Source organism: Alnus glutinosa, chromosome 3 (genome assembly GCF_958979055.1).
Source record: "Alnus glutinosa chromosome 3, dhAlnGlut1.1, whole genome shotgun sequence".
NCBI classification, from domain to species: domain Eukaryota; kingdom Viridiplantae; phylum Streptophyta; class Magnoliopsida; order Fagales; family Betulaceae; genus Alnus; species Alnus glutinosa.
The window spans coordinates 30959638-30982439 of NC_084888.1; the positions used below are offsets into that span (position 1 = coordinate 30959638).

The following is a 22802-nucleotide window of genomic DNA, read 5'->3' on the forward strand; positions in this document are numbered from 1 at the left end:
TCTTTTAAAATCGTTGCTTTTTTTTTTTTTTTCTTCTGCTTTTAAAAAAGCACATTTAGCATGGAAAATGGCCGGCAAAGCCAAATACATTCTTAGACTCCGTTCATTTCGGCGTAAAATGTTTTTTGTCGTTAAATATTTTTAGGGAAATCATTTTTTAGGAATATATTTTTCACTAGAAATATTTTATGACATTTGGCATGTACGGAAAATCACTTTCTTTCTTCTTTTTTTTTTTTTAATATTTTTATTCAATCATATTAACCAATAAATATCAATTTTTATTTACAACATAATAAAATAATCGCTTGGTGGTAGCCCGATGGTGGTCCAAGGTGGCTTGGTGGTGGTCTGAGGTGGTCCGAAGGTGGCTCGGTGGTGGTTTGAGAGTGGCTTGGTGGGAGCCCTGTGCTGGCTTGGTGGTGGTCCGACGATGGCTCGGAGTTGGCTTTGTGGTAGTTTAGGGTGGCTTGGTGGTAATCCAACGATGGTTCGACGGCTTGAAAAGGAGAAACTCAAACTCGAAAAATTATTTACGAAATTTAAAAATTGAAATTATTGTCCAAAACTAAAGAAACTTACTATTGTTTTTTGTCGCACCAAACACCAAAAAATATATAAAATATTTTCAATAAAATATTTTACGACGAAACAAACTGAGCATTAATTGTGATTATCCTATCAAGCGAGATTGTTGGACAACAAAACGTGAACAGGCAAACATTGACTAGTATTTCCCACATGCTGTCCAAGGAGATGCTATTAAGGATGTGTGTGATCAAATTAACGGATTTAATTGTTGCCTTCTTTGTTAGGGTTCTAAGATGCTAAGCAACACATGCATGCTTGATGCTCATCCATTTAAAGTTGACCGACCAGTTGCATATATATATATATATATATGCACTACTATTTTATTGGACCGTTATTCGTGCTTAATGCACGTAAAGTGCACGTTAAATGAAGGTGGAGCATGTTTCATCCCCCCTATATAAAGCTCCTCACCCCAATGCCATCTTCTCAACTAATCTTGATCACATCTTTCTAGCTCATTATATCAATGGCCCATCTTAGCCGTTCTTTGCTACTCATCATCCTTTTCGCTCTCTTGTTCATCTCATGCACGGCCGAACCGGCCTTTGCTCAACGTTCCCGATCAAGGGCTTATATCGAAGCGTCGTGTCGTGCCACCCGTTATCCGGCTCTCTGTGTCCAATGCCTCTCTGGCTACGCCGACAACGCAACCATACAAAGCCCGGAACAATTGGCTCAAATAGCCTTGTCCGTCAGCCTCTACCGTGCCTGGCACACAAGGGCATACATGTTGGAAGTGGAGAAGGCGCTCGAGGCAAGCAAGGCCAAGGATTACCAAGCCGTGAAAGATTGCTTGGCTCAAATCAGTGACAGTGTAAACCAGCTTAGCCAGTCTATTAGAGAGCTCCGTCGCCTTGGCCACGAGCCCGTGGGAGACAACTTCTTTTGGCATATTAGTAATGTTTATGCATGGGTTAGCGCTGCCCTGAGCGATGCTAGCTTTTGTTTCAATGAGTTGCCAGGGCGGAACATCGGAAAGTTGAAGGCGACGATTAAGGGAAAGGTCTTAAATGTTGCTCAGACCACTAGCAATGCGCTGGCCTTGTTTCACCGATATGCTGCAAAGTATAAAGCAGCCAGGGTCGCCAAGAAGCCCTAAGTATTTCTGAGGATGTGTACGTGCATGCATATATATGCTAGGAATATATATAATCTTGTGTTTATGTTGGGTTTAATGACTTTGTTAATGTTGTAATGTAGCTAGGTATATATGAATATATTATTTAATCAAGGCGTGTGAATATATACATCATATATGAAGTTTTGTTTGTCATCTATCTATATTGTACTAAAACTTCACTTGATCGAGGACACCCGGCCCGTTCATTATTTCCTTCTTTTCATGTTGTTGAGGTTTGGCACATTAGGAGGGATGCTAACCAAGTAGCTCACCAAACGGCTAAATACGCTCTGTTATATTCGGCTGAATCGGTCTGGCTGAAGAAATTAATGTCATTCACCAACTCAGAATATTGTACTTGTTGAGCAAGCTCTTTCTTGAGTTTCGAATATCATATTTCTTTTTCAAGAATAAAACTTAAGAGATGTAATTAATTAATTAATAAACCGTTACCGATCGATAGATCAAGATCAAGAAATTGATTCTTTTTGAAGTGGCCTGTATTTATGAGATCACATGATTGGAGATCGATCCCTTGGTAAAGGCGAAAAGACAGGCGAGAGAGACAATTATTGAGATTAATAGCAGGAACAATTCAAAACTCTATGTAATTAATTAGCTGGTGCCTCAGGGGATCGAGCTTGCTTAAGTTTGCAGCTCTTAAATGAAGGCGTTTTTGGTGCCAAGTTTTGCTTCTTCTTTGCACATGGGAAACCTATTTTAAAGCTTATATAACAAATTAAGCACAAATTAAGATCATAACATGTATAATTCCTCCTCCTCTTCTTCTTCTTCTTCTTTTTTTTTTTCTTTTTTTTTTTTTTTTAAAAAAAATCTTTTTCTTTTTCTAGTCTCGTGGTAAAGTCTAATTTATTTTAAATTATAATTTGTTGAGGAATCACTTTGTTTCCTAAGTTATAGGAATAAATTTATATTTATTCCGTCCCCAAGGGGTAGCTCAATCAGTTGGGGACCACACCTCATGAAGCGGAAATCACTAGTTCGAATCTCTCCTCTTGTGTGAGCATGTCAAAAAAAAAAGAATTATATTGATTCCCTCGTGTATCACATGCATGAAAGTATATATTTGTTTGTGTGAGTTTATTACGGGTATACATGCGGGCTGATATTAATCGTCTGCATCCGCTATTCGCGCATGCGCACAACTTAATACAGGATATGAATGCGGTTAGTAAAAATTACTATTCGCATATGCGGGTGCGAATAGCGGTTTTAGGGTATGGGGGTACAGTTGATAACTGCATGCGCATACCCTTTATATATAAAATTATATTCAATAAATTAAACGACGTCGTTTTAATGACGTTGTTTTGGATTAGGTATATGTTATGTTTATATTGGTTTGGTTGGTTATATTACTTTCTCGTGTAACACTTAAGCGAAAGAATAAAAGTAATATAAAATTAATATATTTTCAAACGATTAGGGCTTAAAACAAAATTAAAATAAGTTCAAAACATTAGAAATCGGCTTAAATTATTTTTAAAATCGTTTAAAATATGCTTTAATGGAGATCCAAAGAATGCCTAAAATACTAAAATTAATCCAAAAAGCTCATTACATAATATGCGGATAGCGGATAATAACCGCATTTAAAACCTCAATAACTACGTAGATGTGGTTAGTAAAAACATAATATGTGGATATCTAAAAGTGACATTCACATTTTACGAATGCGAATGCGAATATAACAAATAACCATATCTGTATATATACCCTCCCGAAATAACCATTAGTGTATGTATATTATTGAAGATCGATGAATAACCAAATATATATAACAACAGTGGCCCATACTCAACTTGCAATAGTATATATGTTATAATACAAATTATGCAAGAGATTAACACCAAGATATTTTTATTTTGAATTTTTCACTAAAACGTGAAAACCACGTGCTATTAAAAAAATATTTGCTTCTCATATGCTAACAGATACATGTCACTTTATTAAACTGATCTGTAAAAATTAAATACAAATTAGTTTATAGTTAATTTCTATCATCTGATGACAGGTAAAGGCAATTCCTAGCGATTCAAATGTTAATTAAGGAATTTCCTTTACCAAGTTGGCAGGTTGAATAAGAAAATTGAGAGGTAATTGTTAGGGTATAGGCTAGCAAGCTAGCTCACATGACAAAGATGTCAAGCCCATTTAATTTGAACATTAAATCATGATATAAAGAGAAATCCATTACCAAACACACGCAGAGAGAAATCCATTACCAAATCATGATATAAAGAGAAGAGTTGTGCAGAAATCGACAGGAAGTAAAGAAGTAGTTGAAGTACTTGAACACAAATCATTATAAAAGATAATTTACAGCCACGTAAAAGAGACTTTGTAGTCTATGCCAAAAAAACTCTGTTTATTAGCGATTAATCTTTTATCTTCGCAAAACATCTAGCTGACTTAAACATCAGAATTATCTTCTAACGGTACAGTTTAGAAGGCTCTATTGCTTATTTATTTTCTCGTTTACAAGTGCAAATTGGACCGTATTTGACACGAGAAAAATTGTTCTAATACCATTCATTAGAAGGGAGATAAAATATGCTTCTTTTTTATAGAAAAATTATAATTTAGCCTCTCAAACTACCAGCTATTTTACAGATGGCCTCCTGAACTATCAACGCTTGGACTATAGCCCTTCAAACTACCAAAAAGTTTTAAAAATGCCCAATTTGACAAAAAATGCTTATAATACTCATGCCACATATCATTTTTTAATTAAAAAATAAAATAATTAATTAATTAATTTTAAAAATTAAAAAAACTAAAAAACTAAAAAAACTAAAATTTTATTTTTTAAATTGAGAATAATCACAGTTGATTAAAACTTTATTTATTTATTTATTTTTATCTTTTCTCGAAATAAAAATATGAACTCTTTTTTTAAAAAATAAAAATAAAAAAAGATTTAATCATTTTAAAAAATCAGTCTTTTTGTAAGTTGTTTTTTTTTAAAAAAATAAAAATAAAAATTATTAACACAATTTTTGTCATATCAGCAAGTCAACAAATCACCCTCTAAAACAAATTTTATTTAATAAATATTGCATACTGAATCTATCGACTAATTTTAATAAAAATTTTATTCAAAATTTGTGATCCAAATTATGTTTTCATTCGATTTAATCAAGCTTTTTATAAAATAGATTAAAAGAGTTGTGCTTTTATATATCTAAAATGGAAGAAAAAAAAAAACATATTATATTTGATATATACACCAAATTATGAAAAAATTATATCATAAACATGGGGCATTACATTTTTTGGATTTACTAATCGATAAATTCATATTGATTTATAACCTTAGCAATCCAACGACCTACAATAAAGAACTGTGAAGCTGGACGATCAAGATCTGTCCAATTTTTTTAAAAAATAAAAAGTTGGTGTTTGGGGGTGGCTGCAGCAAATACTAATTTTTTATTTTTTTTAAAAAAATAAAAAATAAAAATATTTTTTTTTGTTTTTTATTTTTAAATTAAATTTTATTATTTTTTAATTGAAAAATGACACGTGTCATGGGTATTATAGGCATTTTTAAAAAAACTTGGTAGTTTGGTGGCTATCTGTAAAATGACTAGTAGTTTAGAAGGTTAAATTGTAATTTTTTTTTTATTTTTTTATTTTTTTATTTATAAACAAATGTGGTATATGCCCAGAAATAATATTTCTAATAATTAATATTTTCTGTTTCTCTCATTGCAAAATCTAAATAAATAGGGAGCGGTCAGCGGTGAAATGATGTGTTAAGAATATCTACGCGGGTGGGAATTGGGATCAGTCGATCACCGGAAAACAATCCGGAAGACGTATCCAAAATATCCAATATCCCAGGGGGCAAGCTGCAAAATACAGTAAGAAACCAGGAAAAGCGAACTAAAAGGCGAGGTCATTTTGGAGAATATCTGGAAAGGAGATCCGTTTTCTGTTCCGGGACCCAACGCCTATATATAAAACCGACGGTGAGAAAATAAAAAAATATCAATTCGAAAGAGATTTTTCTTCCATTCCTCTCGGATCAGAAATGAACTGTCTTCAGATTCATTCAAGGTCCGCTTAAACCATTCTATACCACTAGCTGATTATATTTGCCTTGATTATGTTAAGATCTCTGTAACATTCTTTTTCCAATTTCAGATCCTCTGCCTTGCCCTTGCAAAGCTTCAAATGCCATCAGAGAACGCCTTCCTGCTCTCTCAGTACACTGGTACACTCATCTTCTACTATCTATGCGTATTTTATAGAAACATGTGTGTGTTTATGTATTTATTCATGTGTTTGATGTAATTTGACGAGATTTTTGGATTTAATGCAGGGAGTGACGAGTAGTGCTGGTCCACAACGAAGTATGGCGGTGAAGGTAACTTCAGAAACTCGTAGCTTCGGGGATATATTTTCTGGGTTTTGGTTTTTTATTCAGTATTTAGCTTCCTTTTTAGTTATATTCGATTTTTTGTTGGTTTGAGATATAGCTGATGTTGTTCAACACTTCATCGTGGTCTTTGGGTCGTGTATTTTCTTGGTTGAAATATTGTGAATATGTTTTCACACGATGTACTGTGTTCTACAATTTATTATATATATATCTTCTTTCTTTTTCTTTTCTTTTTTTCTTTTTTCTTTTTAAAAAAATATCGAATGTTGTTGTTATTATATATATAAAATGATAAAGAGTAGTTATGTAATTCAGAATCTGTGTCTTATTGTCCATTAGAGTTATATAATTTTTAGTTCCGATGGAGCCAAATTTTGACATTTCCAAAGAGTGAATACTTTGGTTGTTGGTTGATACTCATTCATCATATGTAGTGAATCTCCAAAGGGGTGCAGCCTTCATAGCATGGTCGCTTTTAGGTGCAAGACATGGGCAAGCCATTAAAACCCATTTTTTTGCCCTATGTAACTTGGGACATGGATCTCTGTGGTACATGGAGCAGGAAATGGGGTAGGCTTGTTTACAGCGTATGTAGGTTTCGTAGTTAGAAGGCAGGATGTGATAGTGTGTTCTTTAGACGGAATTTAGTTAGAAGTTAATATGTGATAATGTGTTTCTTTAGATGGAATTTCTACAGTGGTAGGTTCCTTTCTGTCCAAAAACTTCATCATCTATAAGTTTCCATTTTACTTTCTATCTTGTGCATTTCAAAGAGGGCGAATAAGGGAAGAAATAGAAATAAAGTTTTGGACTGTAGAAATTAGTCTTTTGAGATGAAGGTAGATCACTTATCAGATCAGTTATCACGCATTTCAATTTTCCAGGATCATAGTGACTTGTGCAAGAAAAGTACTAAAAGGTTCTGAGAAACAGACATGAATTGATGGTTCTGTGTCTCAGTTGTACCAGCTAGTTGTTATGAGCATGTATATGTGGTTGTTAAGGCCATGATTTACTTTTCAGTGAGAAGTATTGACTTCAAGATTTCAGTCACCATGCTGCTTCATTGCATTCAAGCTTTTTCATATGGAAGAATTCTGACATCTTTGTTTGTAGGCTATTATGAAGGAGGAAATATCAGAGACATATAGTAACAACATGACAAAAGCTATGGGTGCTGGTAAGTTCAGTCACACTGTGTTCTTAGTTTGAGCATGAGGAAGCATGAGAGCCAACTTAACATTTATGGTCTTACATGTTGAAGGCTGCTTATTGATTTGTCTACTAGAAGTTTTGGGCTAAAACAGGGCTAAAACATGCTAAAAAAGTTAACGCCAATAGAACATAATTTTTCGGACGATTGGTATTATGCTCAGATTGTCTTTACCAATTCTGGCAACCTAGGTGCATATGATCTTCGTGTGTATCCTACAAATTGGCCTTACCTTGGGATTCCTCTTATGATTCCTTTTTCATATGGCTTTATTTTCTTTACTCGGTGTGTTTTGCATCTCATCACTCCTTTCTAACATAGTCTGGTACAGTCTTGACCTATAGGCATGAACTTGGAATGAACTACGACTTCATTCGTCCGGACTTGATTGTGGGATCATGCCTACAGGTGATCCTTCTTAAATTTAATAAATGCGAATAGATTCTACCCCTTTAATATGGCCATATGATTTTTGCTTTTTTCCCCTGCTAATTGCCAGGCTCCTGAAGATGTTGACAAGCTTCGTAGTATTGGAGTGAAAACCATATTTTGCTTGCAGCAAGACTCAGACTTGGAGTATCCAAAACAATTTTCTCGTTGAAGTCCAATTGGAGCTTGTAATTGTTTCCTTTTTCTTCTTATATGGGGTTTTAATTTCTTAATATGTAACTTTTGAGCATTTGAGAGAGCTACTGGCAAGTTTGAATTGAGAAAGAAAACATTGAATTCCTTCACTAGCCCATCCAGATATTTTGGCGTTGACATCAATGCCATACAAGAGTATGCTAAGACATATGATGACATTCAACACTTGCGTGCGAAGATAAGGTTAGTTATGGCAAGATAGTAGTTATACTCGTCAAAAGAGATAGTAGCTGTGCTGATATTTTACATTCCTATACTGAAAGATGGTTGCTTTGTGAAAATTACTGAAACGTCAAAGTAGATGTTGGTTTTGACTACTCTCTATATATGGACTTGTTTTCTCATTGGTATATTGTGTATTACGCTTCTTATATTTCTGTTTAATAATCAGAACAACTGTGTAGCCCACAAAAAAAAAAGAAAAGAAAAAAGGAAGTAACAATTTATTATCCAACCATTTTTTTATTGTTTAGCAGCTTCAACATATTATTGAAGGGCCATAGCTGGCCCACTGTTTAGAATTTCTCATATAAACATGCCTCTTTTTCAGCATAAATTTTATATTAATTTGTTGTGATGTGTCTGCTTGGTGTTCAGATCACTTTATGAAAGCACATGAAAGATGATAAAAATATAGTAGACCAAATTCTCTCAAGTTTTATAGTTTATACACAGAATTATCGATCTTGTCTTTACTTTGTGCTCCGTGTGTGCGCATGTGGCAAATTATTGATTTTTTGTACGCTATATGTATGTCATGCGTTTGCATGGGAGCACATATGTGCCATTCTTTACTTCATACAGTAGAATAATGTTTGATGCACCAGGGACTTCGATGCATTTGATTTACGGATACAGCTTCCAGCTGTGGTTAGCAAATTATACAAGGCTGTAAATCGAAATGGAGGTGTGACGTATATACATTGCACTGCTGGAATGGGAAGAGCTCCTGCAGTTGCGGTACGCCCGTCAGTTTCATTCATTTAATATGATTTCATTCTGAGAGTCTTTCTTCTTTGGCTCTAGTCCCTGTCATATTCTTGAAGGATTTTGGACGTGAGGGGGAGCCTGTAATGTTAAAATCACATTCATCAAGTAATATCCATTTATTTTTCAATCACACCCATGCTTGTCTAGTGATTTAATTTTCATTACTTAAAGAATTGTTTTGAATTTCAGTTGGCATACATGTTCTGGGTTCAAGGCTATCAACTAAGCAAAGCTAACAAATTGCTGCTGGTAAACACTCCTTTATTTAATGTATTTTAAAGTTCGTTGTATATGTTTGTGTTAGAGAATATTCTGCACACTTGTACATTCTTCTGTCAAGAATATAACAAATACGAGTCAAGAAGTTCAATTTTGGACTTGTGAAGGCATGACAATGATTTCATGCATGTTAGGTGTCATAACCAACTTCAATAACTTTTGAGTTATGAAATTTTTTAATGAATTGACTTATCAAAAAAAATTTTTTTAATGAATTGATGTCACTAAATTCAACAATTATCTGTAACTGAGTTTTCAGGACTTGTATCTCCTGAATATAATGATATAACGGGCCTAATGGGCCACAAGGGCTGAATTTGTGTTATTATTAGATGGGAGGTGGAAGATATCTTCCAATTTATGGTTACGCAAGTAATGGTAGTTGGATAGCTTGCTTAGTGATATATACGCCCATCCCAACTACTTCAATAGCATTTCAATTGATTAGCTATGCCGTGGATATCAACCTATCTGGGTATTGGTGGCTATTTATGCTGATAGATAGGGTCCATGGTAATTTAAGGAAACTAACCCACATTTATCTTCCAATTAAGGACAGATAACCATGATTAAATTTACCAGGCGGTATATTTTTGATATTATGTTGTAATGTTAATAACTGTTGAATTTAAATGATAGAGGGTGAAAGAATGCACTGATTGCCTCAAATATTCCCATTGTTTCTGAAATATCTAACTGTTTCTTGCTTGCAGAGCATACGCACATGCTTCCCAAAACTGGATGCTATAAAAAGTGCAACCGCTGATATTGTGAGTCACTTATCCTTTATCATATATTATTGGTGTAATAGTAGCCCTAAGTCTTAGTTTCTGGTTTCTTCTTAGATATCTTGACTTATTGAATTGTTATCACTCTTCTTGAACAGCTCACACATGATGATTTAGCAAAATTTCAAGTTGAATTCTCACTTCATACATTTTTTGTTGTGGGCTGGCCTACATTATGTGTTTAAACCTTGCCTTTGTTTTCCAGAAATCACTGGCGACACTTTAACAGATTGTATCTTTCTTTTATCATGAAATTAACATTTAAAATTAGTTTTCTTGAGCAAGTAAGGCATCCGTGTGGAGTGTAGTGTCTAGAAATTTTTTTATTGAAAACGATCATTAGGCATTTTCTGGTACTTGCTTAAAGTTCCTTTGTCCCTAACCCTTATGCTGTTGCCCGTCTTTACTTTTTCTATCTTGATGACATCTGTTCGCATTGGCTTCTTTATTTAGGAATTTGGGACAATTTGTTGCTGCTTTCTTGTTTCTTTTCTTTTACAGTAGTGGCTTTCAATTATTATTTTTTTTTTATAAGTAATATCAATTTAAAATCCTGATTAGTGATTATCATTCCTGTCTTTGGAGTGAACTAGTTTCCACTATTTTATATGATATTTGCCAAAATTTACATTTTTTGCAGAGCATCACATTTAGAATTTTGGCAAGAAACTGAAAACCAGTGGAGGTGTAAAGCTTTAGGTTGTTCTATACGACATTAATTCTAGTCATTGATTAAGTACTTATGGAAGTGACCTAGGTAAGTAGCAGAGATACATTTTTTGATAAGTAATAATCCAATCTTATTAAAGGTGAGGAGCACAGAGATATTAGGAGTGAAAGATAGGTTGTCTGTACTTCAGTAACACTCTTCTTTAGAATTTAATTTATATGATCTAATATTTTGTTCTATTACGTTTGATTATAATATTTTATTCTATTATGTTTGATTCCATGCTCATCCATCAAAAATATTTTACTTAAAGATTACAGGCCTCAGGAAGAAGCTCGTCACTTTGACTTGGAAAGATCATAATTGCTCAACGGTGGAAATTTCTGGACTTGATATTGGATGGGGTCAGGTAATGATCATCTATGTACAATCAGTGTTTTGGCTTTAACAATTTTCTTGGATACTTTATTAGCATTTGTGTCCCCTGTAAAGGAATATCTGGATTTTATTTTGACCCATGATTGACTGACACTTGGCTGTCACTCTTTTTAAGAACATAAATGCCATTCTGGTTCATTGTAATTCTGTGCGGTATTTGGACACTATTGGGAAGAATTGGTGGTAATTGCACTAATGTATGGAATAATTTTTTAGAAGTTAGATAAATTGATGTTTACAGTTGAATGCTAGTCCAACATGCATCAAATGGTGGTGTCACCTTAAGAAAACATTTTGTTCTTCACATCCAGGCAACTAATAAAGATGCCCTCTTATTAGGATGCAACTTGTAATGTTGTTTTGTCTAGCCAATGGGAAAGATGAATGGAGAAAAGTTTTCTAAGAAGACCTTAAGGCGTGTATTGGCTTAGGATTTCATCCTGTGTCTTTTACCATTAGAATCATCTACTAATTTCAAAGGATTCTAATTAGTATTTCCACTGTTTGTGGTTTTGGGGGGAGATGGCGTGGCTGGATTGCTCATTGTATTTCCACTGTTTGTTTTTCCATAAATATCAATGGGTCGCCTTCAGGGTTTTTTCGTAGCTCACGGGGTCTTCGACAAGGGGATCCTTTGTCTCCGTTTCTGTTTGTGTTGGTGATGGAGGCTTTCAGTCGGATGATATATGCGACGGTGGATAGTGGGCGCCTATTGGGGTTCTCAGTGGGATCGAGCACGCACGATGCTATGATGGTTTCCCATTTATTATTTGCAGATGATACGTTGATCTTCTGTGATCCTATTGCTGACCAGATCCGAGATTTGAGGTGTTTGTTGCTTTGTTTTGAAGCAGCTTCGGGATTGAGAATTAATTTGTCTAAATCTGAGATGGTTCCGGTAGGTGAGGTAGGGGATGTGGAGGAATTGGCTAGTATTCTTGGGTGTGGTGTGGCCTCCCTTCCAATAAAATATTTGGGTCTTCTGTTGGGTGCTAATTATAAAGACGTGCATATGTGGAATAGCATTATTGAGAAGATGGAAGCTAGATTAGCGGGGTGGAAGAGGTTGTGTTTATCTAAAGGTGGGAGGTTAACGTTGATCAATAGCACTCTTTAAAGTTTACCTACGTATTTTCTATCTCTTTTCCCTATTCCAATGGGGGTGGCTAATTGTTTGGAAAAACTTCAGAGAGATTTCCTGTGGGCCGGTATTGGAAATGAATTTAAATTTCATTTGGTTAATTGGCATACGATTTGTTCTTCTAAGGTTTTGGGGGGGGCTAGGAGTGAGAAATATGGTTATGTTCAATAAAGCCTTGATGGGTAAAAATGGTTATGGAGATATGCTTTGGAGAGGGATGCTCTTTGGAGGATGGTGGTGGACTTCAAATATGGAAGTATGAGGGATGGTTGGTGCTCTAAGGAGGTTGGGGGTTCTTATGGGTTTGGTGTTTGGAAGAGTATTAGGAGGGGATGGGGTGCTTTTGCAGCTCATGTAAGATATGAGATAGGGAATGGTTCAAAAGTTCGGTTTTGGCATGATGTGTGGTGTGGGGAGATTCCTTTGAAGACTCTTTTTCCAGAATTGTTTCTCATTGCTAGAGGCAAGGATGCTTGGGTGGAGGAGAATATGCAAAGACAAAATGGCACAATTCTATGGAATATTCTGTTTTCTCGCCCAGTTCATGATTGGGAGGTTGAAGCGGTTAGTAGATTTTTTGAGTTGTTGTACACTTAAAATTAGAAATGAGGGAGAGGATAAGATGTGTTGGAATCCTGCGCGAAAGAAATCTTTTGAGGTAAAGTCTTACTATAAGGTCTTATCTAGTCCTATTCAGTCTTCCTTTCGGTGGAAAAGTATTTGGAAAGTTAAGGTCCACCCGATAGTGGCTTTCTTTGTCTGGACGGCAACGTTAGGGAAAATATTAACCTTGGATAATTTACGAAAGAGAAACATTATTATGATGGAGTGGTGCTTTATGTGTAAGAGTTCTGGAGAGTCCATTGACCATTTGTTTTTGCATTGTATGGTGGCTACAGAATTGTGGAGGACGATTCTGCAAATGTTTGGGGTGGAGTGGGTAATGCCGCGGTCGGTGAAAGATATGTTGGGGAGTTGGAGGGGGCAAAAGGGTAATCAGACTTTGATACCGATTTGGCGCATGGCTCCATTGTGTTTGATGTGGTGTGTTTGGAGGGAACGAAACACACGCTGTTTTGAAGATTGTGAGATTGATTTGATGAACTTGAAGAGAATGATGCTACAAATAATGTTTTTGTGGAGAGAAAAATTTCAGCTTATGCATGAGTGTTCTTTTTTTGAATTTATAGATAGGTGCTCTCTTTTTTCTTTGAATTAGGGGCTTCTTGTATACGTCCTGTGTCCTATGGGTTGCGCCCCTTTGCGCCTTTTGAATATACTTTACTTATAAAAAAAAATGATAATGATTTCATATTTCATTTTTTACTCATCATTTTGTCTTGTGAACCTTTTGCAGAGAATACCTTTAAAATTTGACGAGGAGCAGGGTTTGTGGATTCTCAGCAAGGAAATGCTAGTAAGTGTATTTCATTATGCATCTTGTTTTTTTTGTTCTTATAAAGGTGAAAATTCCAAGCACTTATACTGACATGTCTGCCTTCTTGATTTAAATTTCTCCCTGTTAACAATTTTTGTGCATTCTACTCATTTAAAAACTTTATTGCCTTTTATTTGAGTTTCTTGTTAGGCACTAATGCTGTAATTATCCAATAACCTACATGTTTAACTTCAAGAATCAAGAGCTATGGAAATGATTTTCTTATGATACTTGGAAGTTATGCTTTAGAAAAGCATCTAGATTCACACTTGTATTGCACCAGTTTAACCGCTTCACTCCAGGTTCTGTATGTATGCTTCATTGCTTCATAAGATTGGCTGTCTTTTTGGGAACAAATTGTGTAAATGATATTGAAGACTTCGCTAAAACAAATGTCTTTTTATCATGGATGCAAAATAACTTGGCTTTGCTCCTTAGTTTTGTCCGGACGCACATATTTCTCAGCAGAAGTAGACTTTATCTAATATATGCATTTGAAGATGTCACAAACTCATTCCTGGTACTCTATAAAGGTTCTCTGCAGCTCTTTATATAAAATGTTGTGATGCACTGACCATTTTTTTAGAAATGGAAATCCATACTAACTATTTGCTTTAACAGGAAGGACGCTACGAGTACAAGTACGTTGTTGACGGTGAATGGATGTGCAGTGAGGACGAGCTTTTAACCTCTGTCAACCAAGATGGCCATGTCAACAATTACGTTCAAGTAAGGTCTACATATCTAGCATCGAAAAAAAAAAAACAAAACACAGTTATCTGGCCTAAGTATAAAAAAGAAAGGCCAATTGAGATCTGCATGTACACTTTTTTTTTCAGTCTGCTTGCATCCTTTGGGTTGCTTGGAGCTCTTTTCATTGAAGGAATTTTGATTACTTTTTGTGGAAATGATATTTTTTTCCAACATGTAACTAAGCCCTAGAACAGAAAATAACACCAATGGCATCGACATATCGCAAAAAATTTGTTCTGTTCATAGTTAGTTCGAATATTAGTCTGGTGGGTAATTTATATTCACTAGTTTCTAGTTTGACTTACAATCAGTCCAAATATTGACAGAGTGCTAACCCCTCCATTAAGCCTATATCGCTCTTATCACCCTGTTTTTACCAAAAATTGACTTCTATCATTCTCAAATCCTTCCATGGCTCATTTTATTCATGAAAAGTTAGTATAGGTTTTCTCTATGAGGAGTGCTACACATCCCAAATTTTTTTCCCAAAATTTGGTTCCCAAATGATGTGTCACAATCTCATGTGATTTATCATTTTGGGATATGTGTCATCATCTCATGGGATGATGACACATCATTTGGGAACCACTTTTTGGGATAAAAAGTTGGGAAGTAGAGCATTTCCCTTTCTCTATTGGTGCTCTCATTTTCTCCTCTTTGCAGGTTGTTGATGATGATGCAGAGAGTCTTAGGGCAAACCTGTGGAAGAGGTTGACTAGTGATGATCCTGACCTCACAAAGAATGAACGACAGAAGATAAGACAGTTTCTTGAAGCTCTTCCTGACTACGAGCAGTAAATAATGAAGGCAGTTTCCAGCTGCCAGCATGTGTAGCATAGATGTAAAAATGGTTACCAATAATCGTATGTACTCCATCGTCTCAAAATAAATAGAAGTAACAACAACAAAAAATAGGACGATTTTAATAAAATAAAACCAATATGACATTATTATGCTTATTTTTCATATGGTACGGTCTTTATATTTTAGACATTTTACGAAGATTATTATGCTTATTATTCAATTTCAATAAAAAAAATGTGTTCTTTGTAAATTTTTGTCTTTTATAGGATACAAAAAGTATCAATTATGAAATTGCTTTTAACTACAGGGATAAATGTATTTTTGGTTCTTTTGGTTTGAGGTTTTGATAAATAGTTTTATGGGTTTTAAAAAGTGATTAATCACTCTAGAGTAAGAAAAAAAAAATTGGATTTTATCATTAGAAAAGTTGACAAAATTTGTTAATGTACAACATTAACACCAATCATAATGTGACACGTATTATTTACAATAAAATAAAAATAAAATAAAAAAATATTTCTGCTCCTTATGAGGCTTATATGGCCCCATGAATTAGCTCCTTCTCAAAAGCAACCAAGTGGGCGTGGGTGCATGCCGCATAGCGGCATAGGCGTGGCGTTTTCTGCTAAATCACACTCCATTGTCACCCCAACACCGCATCCAATGCCATGGCTTTGTTAAAGCTTTCGATTCTTCCTTTCGTTTTCTGTTTTAAAAACAAAAATATTAATTAATAATTCAAAATATAAAATACCCACAAAACATTTTAAATTATTTTCGTATTTATGTTATATCAGAATATTTTCTTAAATAAAAAAATTACTACCTAAAAAGCATTAAAGTACAGCCAATTAGCTTATGTGGCAGTTCTAAATGATTAGCCGGAGTTGCAAGACCCAAAACTCTTGATTAAGAGAAACAAAAAAGAAAAAGAAAAGAGAAGTGCTATATTTATCATTTTTTTCTTTTTTGGGATGAATAAGCATTTAATAGAAGAAAACTCAAAGAGCAATACACTAGCTATTAACAAGATCAAGTTGCAATATGCAACTCACCTAACCCCAAGGGGATGGCCAAGTGGTTAGGCTTGTGGTTTCGAGGGAATATTGCCCTCCCGAATTCTCGTGTTCGAATCCATCTAGGTGGTATCCTCCCTCTTGAGGCCAGCTGGGATGGCATAGCCTGCGATTCAAGGCCCAATACTTGAAGTGGTGTCAGACATTGGGCAATGAATTAGTCTGTGGATCCTGGCTAGGCCTCTGTGCTGTAAAGACTACTACTGTGTATGGGCCAGTAACGAACCACGTATTGCCCAGTTATAGGTGAACCAGGATACTTCGATCAACAAAAAAGAAAAAAAAATGCAATTCTCCTATTAGGCTTGGCAATTCAGGTCAGCTGGTCGGGTTCGTGTCGACCCGACTGACCCGATTACATATTCGGGTCCACACACGAACCCGGCTCAATTATTAATCAGGTTGAGTTTTGTAACCCAAACACGACCCACTTGCCAATCGTGTTACCCGAATACGACCCAAGTAACCCAGTGTGACAATTGCCCGAAGAAGAAGAAGAAGAAGAAGGATGAAGGATCGTCCAGTTGAGAGAAGCAAACAACACAATCCGGCGAGAGAAGCAATCCAGAGGCTGTGGAAGAGCTTTTTTTGTCTCTCTCTAAACAACACAATCCCGTTTCCATTGCATTTCCAAATCGTAGCTAAACCGCACACAAATCACAATCCTCGCTCACTGTCTCTCTCTGAACAAACCCTAGTTTCCAAAACCCTCCACCCCGAGCACGAGCGTGAAGCCCATCGCATCCTACAAGTGGGAGGCGGAGGCCAAGTTTAAGCAGATTTCGGTCTACGACGTGCTTAGCGACCCTCAGAAGCGTCAGATCTACAACGTCTACGGCAATGAGGGGCTTCTGGCGGCGGAGGCCAAGTTTAAGAAGATCTCGGCCTACGACGTGCTCAATGACCCTCAGAAGCGTCAGATCTACGACGACTACGGCAAGGAAGGGCTTTTGGCGGCGGAGTTCACGAGCCCTAACTCCGCCGGGGGGCCCTCGGGGTTCAAGTGGAATCTCAGCTCTAGGCCAGGCGTTCAGGAGGAGCTTTTTATAGGAAATTTGGAATCCTAGGGTTCAGGCTTTTCAGCCCAGCGTTTCTTCTTTCTCGAATTTTTCATTTTTTTTTTTTTAATAACCGGGTTATAATCGTGTTGGCGGGTCAACCCGTGGGTTGACTCGCCAAGCACGATTATAATCGGGTTATAATTGGGGTTAACCCGATTATGACCCGAACCCGATAATAACAAACTCAAACCTGATTTTTTCGTGTCATGTTCGTGCCGGGTTCACGGGTCGTTTCAAAAATTACCAAGCTTATCTCCTATACAGCAGCTCAACCCAAAAGAGCTAACCTTCACTCCCCAACCGACCATTACACTCAACAAAGTCTAAGCAGAAAACCATACTTGAGCTTCTCTCTCTAAACCCAAAACTTCAAACCCATCGTTCTTCTGTTGCCGCGAAAAAATGGGGGGGGGGGGGGGGGGGGGGGGGGAAGCCTCATGCCTCCCTCCTTCCGGCTTTGGTTTTTTCCCCTTAGCTTGTTTCGGTTAAGGTGGTTTTTGCTCCTCCATGGGTTTCTCCAGTGGAGGCTAGTGTCTCCCAGCCTTTAGGGCTGTGGAGTTTTGGTCCCCCCGGTTTTTTCCCCTTGGTTGTGTTTCTCCAAGTCCTTTTGGACTATGGAGGTTTTTGTTTTCTAGTTGCTTTGGTTTCTGGCAGGAAGGCATTCCCGAGAGGTACTGAAGGGGAGCGGTCGCTTAGCTCGTGTCGTCGGCGGTATGTTCTGGCCGATCTTCAGTAGACCAGTCTCGAGGTCCAGATTTGTGCATTTCAATCGTTTTCTGCTAGACACGGGCCCCCCAGCCTTGTTCGCCGTCGTTCTCTGGTCTAGTCGCCGCTTGCTACGACCGTATAGACTGTCTGTATTCGGCGCGTGGTCATCACTCGCCAGGGTGTTTGTCACCCTGTAACGCACGTGATGGCCACACCCCATCCTTGTTGTCGTGTCTGGTGTCTCCCGGAGGCCTATGGTAAATGATTGATGTTGGGTGTCTTCCGAGCATGGTGCGCGGTTACACGTGCCGTCCTCGGTGGTGGCTTTTTTTGACGGCAGCTCTGTTTGGGTGTTTCCTATTTCTGACAAGTTGCTCTGTGGTGTTTGTAACCTAATTATTGCTGTTTGGCTAAGTTTATTTGTAGCATCCGTCTGTGTTGGTCTAAGCTTTTAACTCAGTTTGGTTGTATACCAGTTTGTTGGTATCTTATGTAACCTTGTATTGGTTGTACTCCACTTTAATTAATGGAAAGATTATATTTCTTCTCAAAAAGAAAAAAAGAAAAAACAAGTGTCTAATCAGAAAACAACTGAATCTGAGATAAAAAAAAAATAATAATAATAATAAAAAAAATTTGGGATAATTCCACCATTCGTCCCTGGGGTATGCCACAATTACAAATCACTCTCTATGGTTTAAAAAGTTTATGGGAGGTCCTTGTGGTAAACTATAATTACAAATCGATCCATATAGTCAAATTTCGTTAAATTTTTGACAAATTCTGTTAAATGCCACGTCAGCGCCACATCAAACCAATAAGATGGCGACACGTGTTCATCTTAATAAAAAAATATAAATTTATTAAAAAATAAATAAATAAACTTATTTTTTTAAAAAAACAAAAAACAAAAAAGGAAGGCTAGGGGTGGCGCCCAGCGGCCACTAGGTGTAACGACTCACACTTTTACAAAAAGACAAATGAAAATTTCAATTTCCACTTATCGTTATGACATCAACAACGACGTCATCAGAGTATAAATTGACAGCGGAATACATTTTCTTCTTTTACAATAATACATCAGAGCTGACTGAATAACCTCAATATATAAAATAATAACCATTTGTTCTGATATAATAAAATATATCCAATTAACAACATATGTACCACATGCGGCACAAACATTACATAATCATTGTATATAACATCTACAAACTAAAGGTCTCATCCATAACCTAGAAGCTCCAGCCTTCGTTCCTGCAAAACTCGTATATGATTGTGGTTAATACCACAATCCCATACTGTGGTCGAGTGAGTCAACGGTCCTCAACCACATAGTGACACACTAATTTATCTAACAATATACAATGCATCCAAATGATGACAGTTATATTCCCAAATACTTAATCATATTCACATACTCAAACCATATCTCTTGTTAACACATCATTAGCGCTATCTTCTCCGCTAATTTAACACCTTATTCTTCTATTACTGTTTTTTTCTATTATTCCTTCAACCTTTGGTTCATCCGTCGGTCTTATCAATGGATCGATACCTTAGTACCTAAACTTTCGGTTTATCCATCGGTCTAGTTAACCTCTTGATGCCTTAGTACATAAACCTCAGTTCATCCTTTGGTCTACTCAATCCACCGACGCCTTGGTACCTAAATCTCTAGTCTTTTTATTAAGACTTATATCACACCACAATATAATCATGCAATCAACATCACATCCATAATCTTAACCAAAACCTGTTACACATATTAAATGTTAGACATCAATTAGCATATAATCAAAATAAAACAGAGATCACTACATTGCTAAATACTAAACCACACGTATCATCCTCAGTGAGTAAGAAATACTTATAATTCTTTCTTGCTACAAAGATTGATCCACATATATAATCACTGCAATATACATATACAATACAAGCAAATAGTAAATCAGTACAATTCACTAAACATGGATTTAACCCTGTATTCATTTTTGATTTCTTAATCCTATTATTATTTTGACATAGTAACAGCATATAAAATTCTTCAATTATAATGTCACATATTTCATGTGGGCATTATAGATGCGTTTATTATTAAATTACAAAAATATCATTTTCTATAATAATTACCAAAATTCAGTTCATTTAAAAACACCAATTTTAGCATCACATAATCAACACATAGTTAACACTACACAACCCTAGATCAACAAATCCACAATATCCCCACATCACAGTCCATTCGGCCAACTACCATAATTCTAAGATTCCCAACTATTCACAACAATAGAGTTTATATTTAAAATCCAAATCACCCAACTTTTCACGCCACCCCAATATTTGGTCAATTAGACTTCAAACATTTAACCAATAATAGGGGATTAAACTGTATTTTGAAAACCTTATTTTAAAACATAACTTATAACATTAAAGGATAAGAATCTTATCCAAAATATTTAAAATATCTTTTTGGGATATTTTATAAAATATTTCAAAATATGTTATGGGATATTTTGTAAAATATCTCAAAATATATTATGAGATATTTTGTAACATACGTAATCATAAAACATGTTATTCTCTTTGTTTCTTAATCTGTTATACTTCTTATCTTTTAAAGCGTTATTTCATTTTCTTATCTACCATTTTATCATTAATACATAAAAACTAACTCAAGAGCTTTAGGAACTTACCACGAGCAAACCCAAGAGAGATGAGATCCGACCAAAGAGTGTGATGAAAATGGTCATTGATTCTCATTTTCTTGTACCAATCCGAGAGGTAGAGACATCTATATATGTTCGTGAAGAAGGAAAGAGAGTTCTTCTTCTTTTGAACCAAGACTAAAAGAGAAAGAGCAAGAGCTTTTCATGCTACTGCAACCATGTAGAAAGTGATGTAGAGAGGCATGAAGGAACTAGAGAAATCAATAGAAAAGAAGAGAGAACTTACCAAAGGCTACTGTCTAAGGGAGAAGAATATGCAATTCTTCTTCTTTGATTTCATTCTTTTAGATTCTAATAATGCACAATAAGAAAGAAAGAAAGCTACTGATTTGAGGGAAGATCAGAGCTTCCATGCTCTGATTTCTATTGCAAGAACAGAAGAAGAACACTAAGGGAGAAAGAGAGAACCGAGAGAGAGATTTGACAGAATTTCTCCAAGAGAAGAAGAAAATGCAATTTGTGAGAGGAGCCATTCTTATATAGAGAAATAAATGGTCCAGATCAATCCATTTTCATTTGATCTAATGGCTAGAAGACCAACTTGAATGGCAAGTTAGTGAGTCATCACAATCATAATTACATTTCATAATATCTCTTATCTTATTAACCTTATCCTATAGTTAGGTAATTTTATCCTTAAATATTCACTTGACATTATAGTAACTATTAAACTACTATACAAGGCAAGAATGGACACTTGTCAACTCAAGAAAGCATCAGAAAATTATTAGGGTGACATGGCGGTGACGTGACAAAATCTTGGGCTGCCACACATGCATGCTGTCAAGTCCAGGGGTAGTAGGTTCATGGACAGTTTCGGCAAACCTACAAAAATCTATTTCTATGAAACTTTATAGGTAGATAGAGGACTCCAAGACGAGCGTTCTGGCTTTTGAATCGACTAAAATGGAGTTCGTTTAACCCTATTTTTGTTATTCCAAAGTGTAAGGTCTGTTTTAACATACCGATACACTTATACATATTTTTCAATAAACATTTAATCTTTTTGAACATATTTTGATGAATATTTATGAATAAATATTCATATTTAGTTTATTAGGACATAAATCTTATTTTAAGATATTAAATTTAATATCTTAAAATACGGGGTGTTACACTGGGGGTGTCTGGGCCACCCCTTCGATTTTTTGTTTTGTTTTTTTTTTTTAAAATTTTTTTAAAAAAAGAAGTTTATTTATTTATTAATAAATTTATATTTTTTATTAAGATGGACACGTGTCGTTATTTATTGGGTTGATGTGGCACTGGCATGTCATTTACAAAATCTGTCAAAATTTTTAATGAAATTTGACTTTAGAGCTCAATTTGTAATTATAATTTACTATAAGGACCTCCCATGAACTTTTTAAATCATATGAAGTGATTTATAATTATTGTATATCTCAAAGACCAGTGGTTCAATTATTCCTAAAAAATTTAAAAAGTTGAGCATTTTTCAAAAAAGATTGTTAGGTTAAAACATGAACGTACTGTCTGTAAACTTCTTTGATTTGCATGTCAAATATGATTTGTTAAATAATTCCCTTTTCAAAGTTTCAGTCGCACACCAATAATTTTGGAGCTGTGATTGGGGGACCCTTCTCCCATTTTCAATAAACAAAATAATTTTATTCAAAAAGTTATTTATTTTATTATTTTATTTTATTTTTTTCAATAAAATTAATTTTGAGCTGTTTTGAGTCAAACAGTTGTTAAGATGTCCTTGTTTCTGACATATGATTCTAGGTTCGAAATTTTATAACACTAGTCGTTTTCAACAGTACTTCTTTTGTTGATATTAGCTCACGCGTTTTTTTGGCCTTTTCTCATTTTACCTTTCCAGAATGTTTTTTTTTTTTTTTTTTTTTTTTTTTTTCTCTTTTTAAAAAAACACAAATAGTCAAACGTTAAAAAAAGAAAAAATATAAAAATTATACTTCAGCCCCT

The 22802-nt window shown here is 35.4% G+C and overlaps 2 protein-coding genes across 2 annotated transcripts; both read left to right on the plus strand.

Annotated features, from left to right (window-relative positions):
• Positions 1-1035: 1035 nt before the first annotated feature.
• LOC133864860 (pectinesterase inhibitor 9) lies at positions 1036-1796 on the plus strand. The gene has a single exon (XM_062301289.1). It carries the CDS (start codon positions 1061-1063, stop codon positions 1691-1693), a length of 633 nt encoding a protein of 210 aa, XP_062157273.1. The 5' UTR covers positions 1036-1060; the 3' UTR covers positions 1694-1796.
• A 3855-nt stretch (positions 1797-5651) lies between these two features.
• LOC133864005 (phosphoglucan phosphatase DSP4, amyloplastic) lies at positions 5652-15436 on the plus strand. Its single transcript, XM_062300187.1, has 14 exons — positions 5652-5797; positions 5885-5954; positions 6063-6107; positions 7239-7302; positions 7667-7743; positions 7835-7911; positions 8083-8163; positions 8808-8940; positions 9160-9219; positions 9963-10019; positions 11021-11116; positions 13644-13703; positions 14346-14453; positions 15141-15436. The coding sequence occupies exons 1-14, from the start codon at positions 5772-5774 to the stop codon at positions 15273-15275; spliced, it is 1089 nt and encodes a 362-aa protein (XP_062156171.1). The 5' UTR covers positions 5652-5771; the 3' UTR covers positions 15276-15436.
• The last annotated feature ends 7366 nt before the right edge of the window (positions 15437-22802 follow it).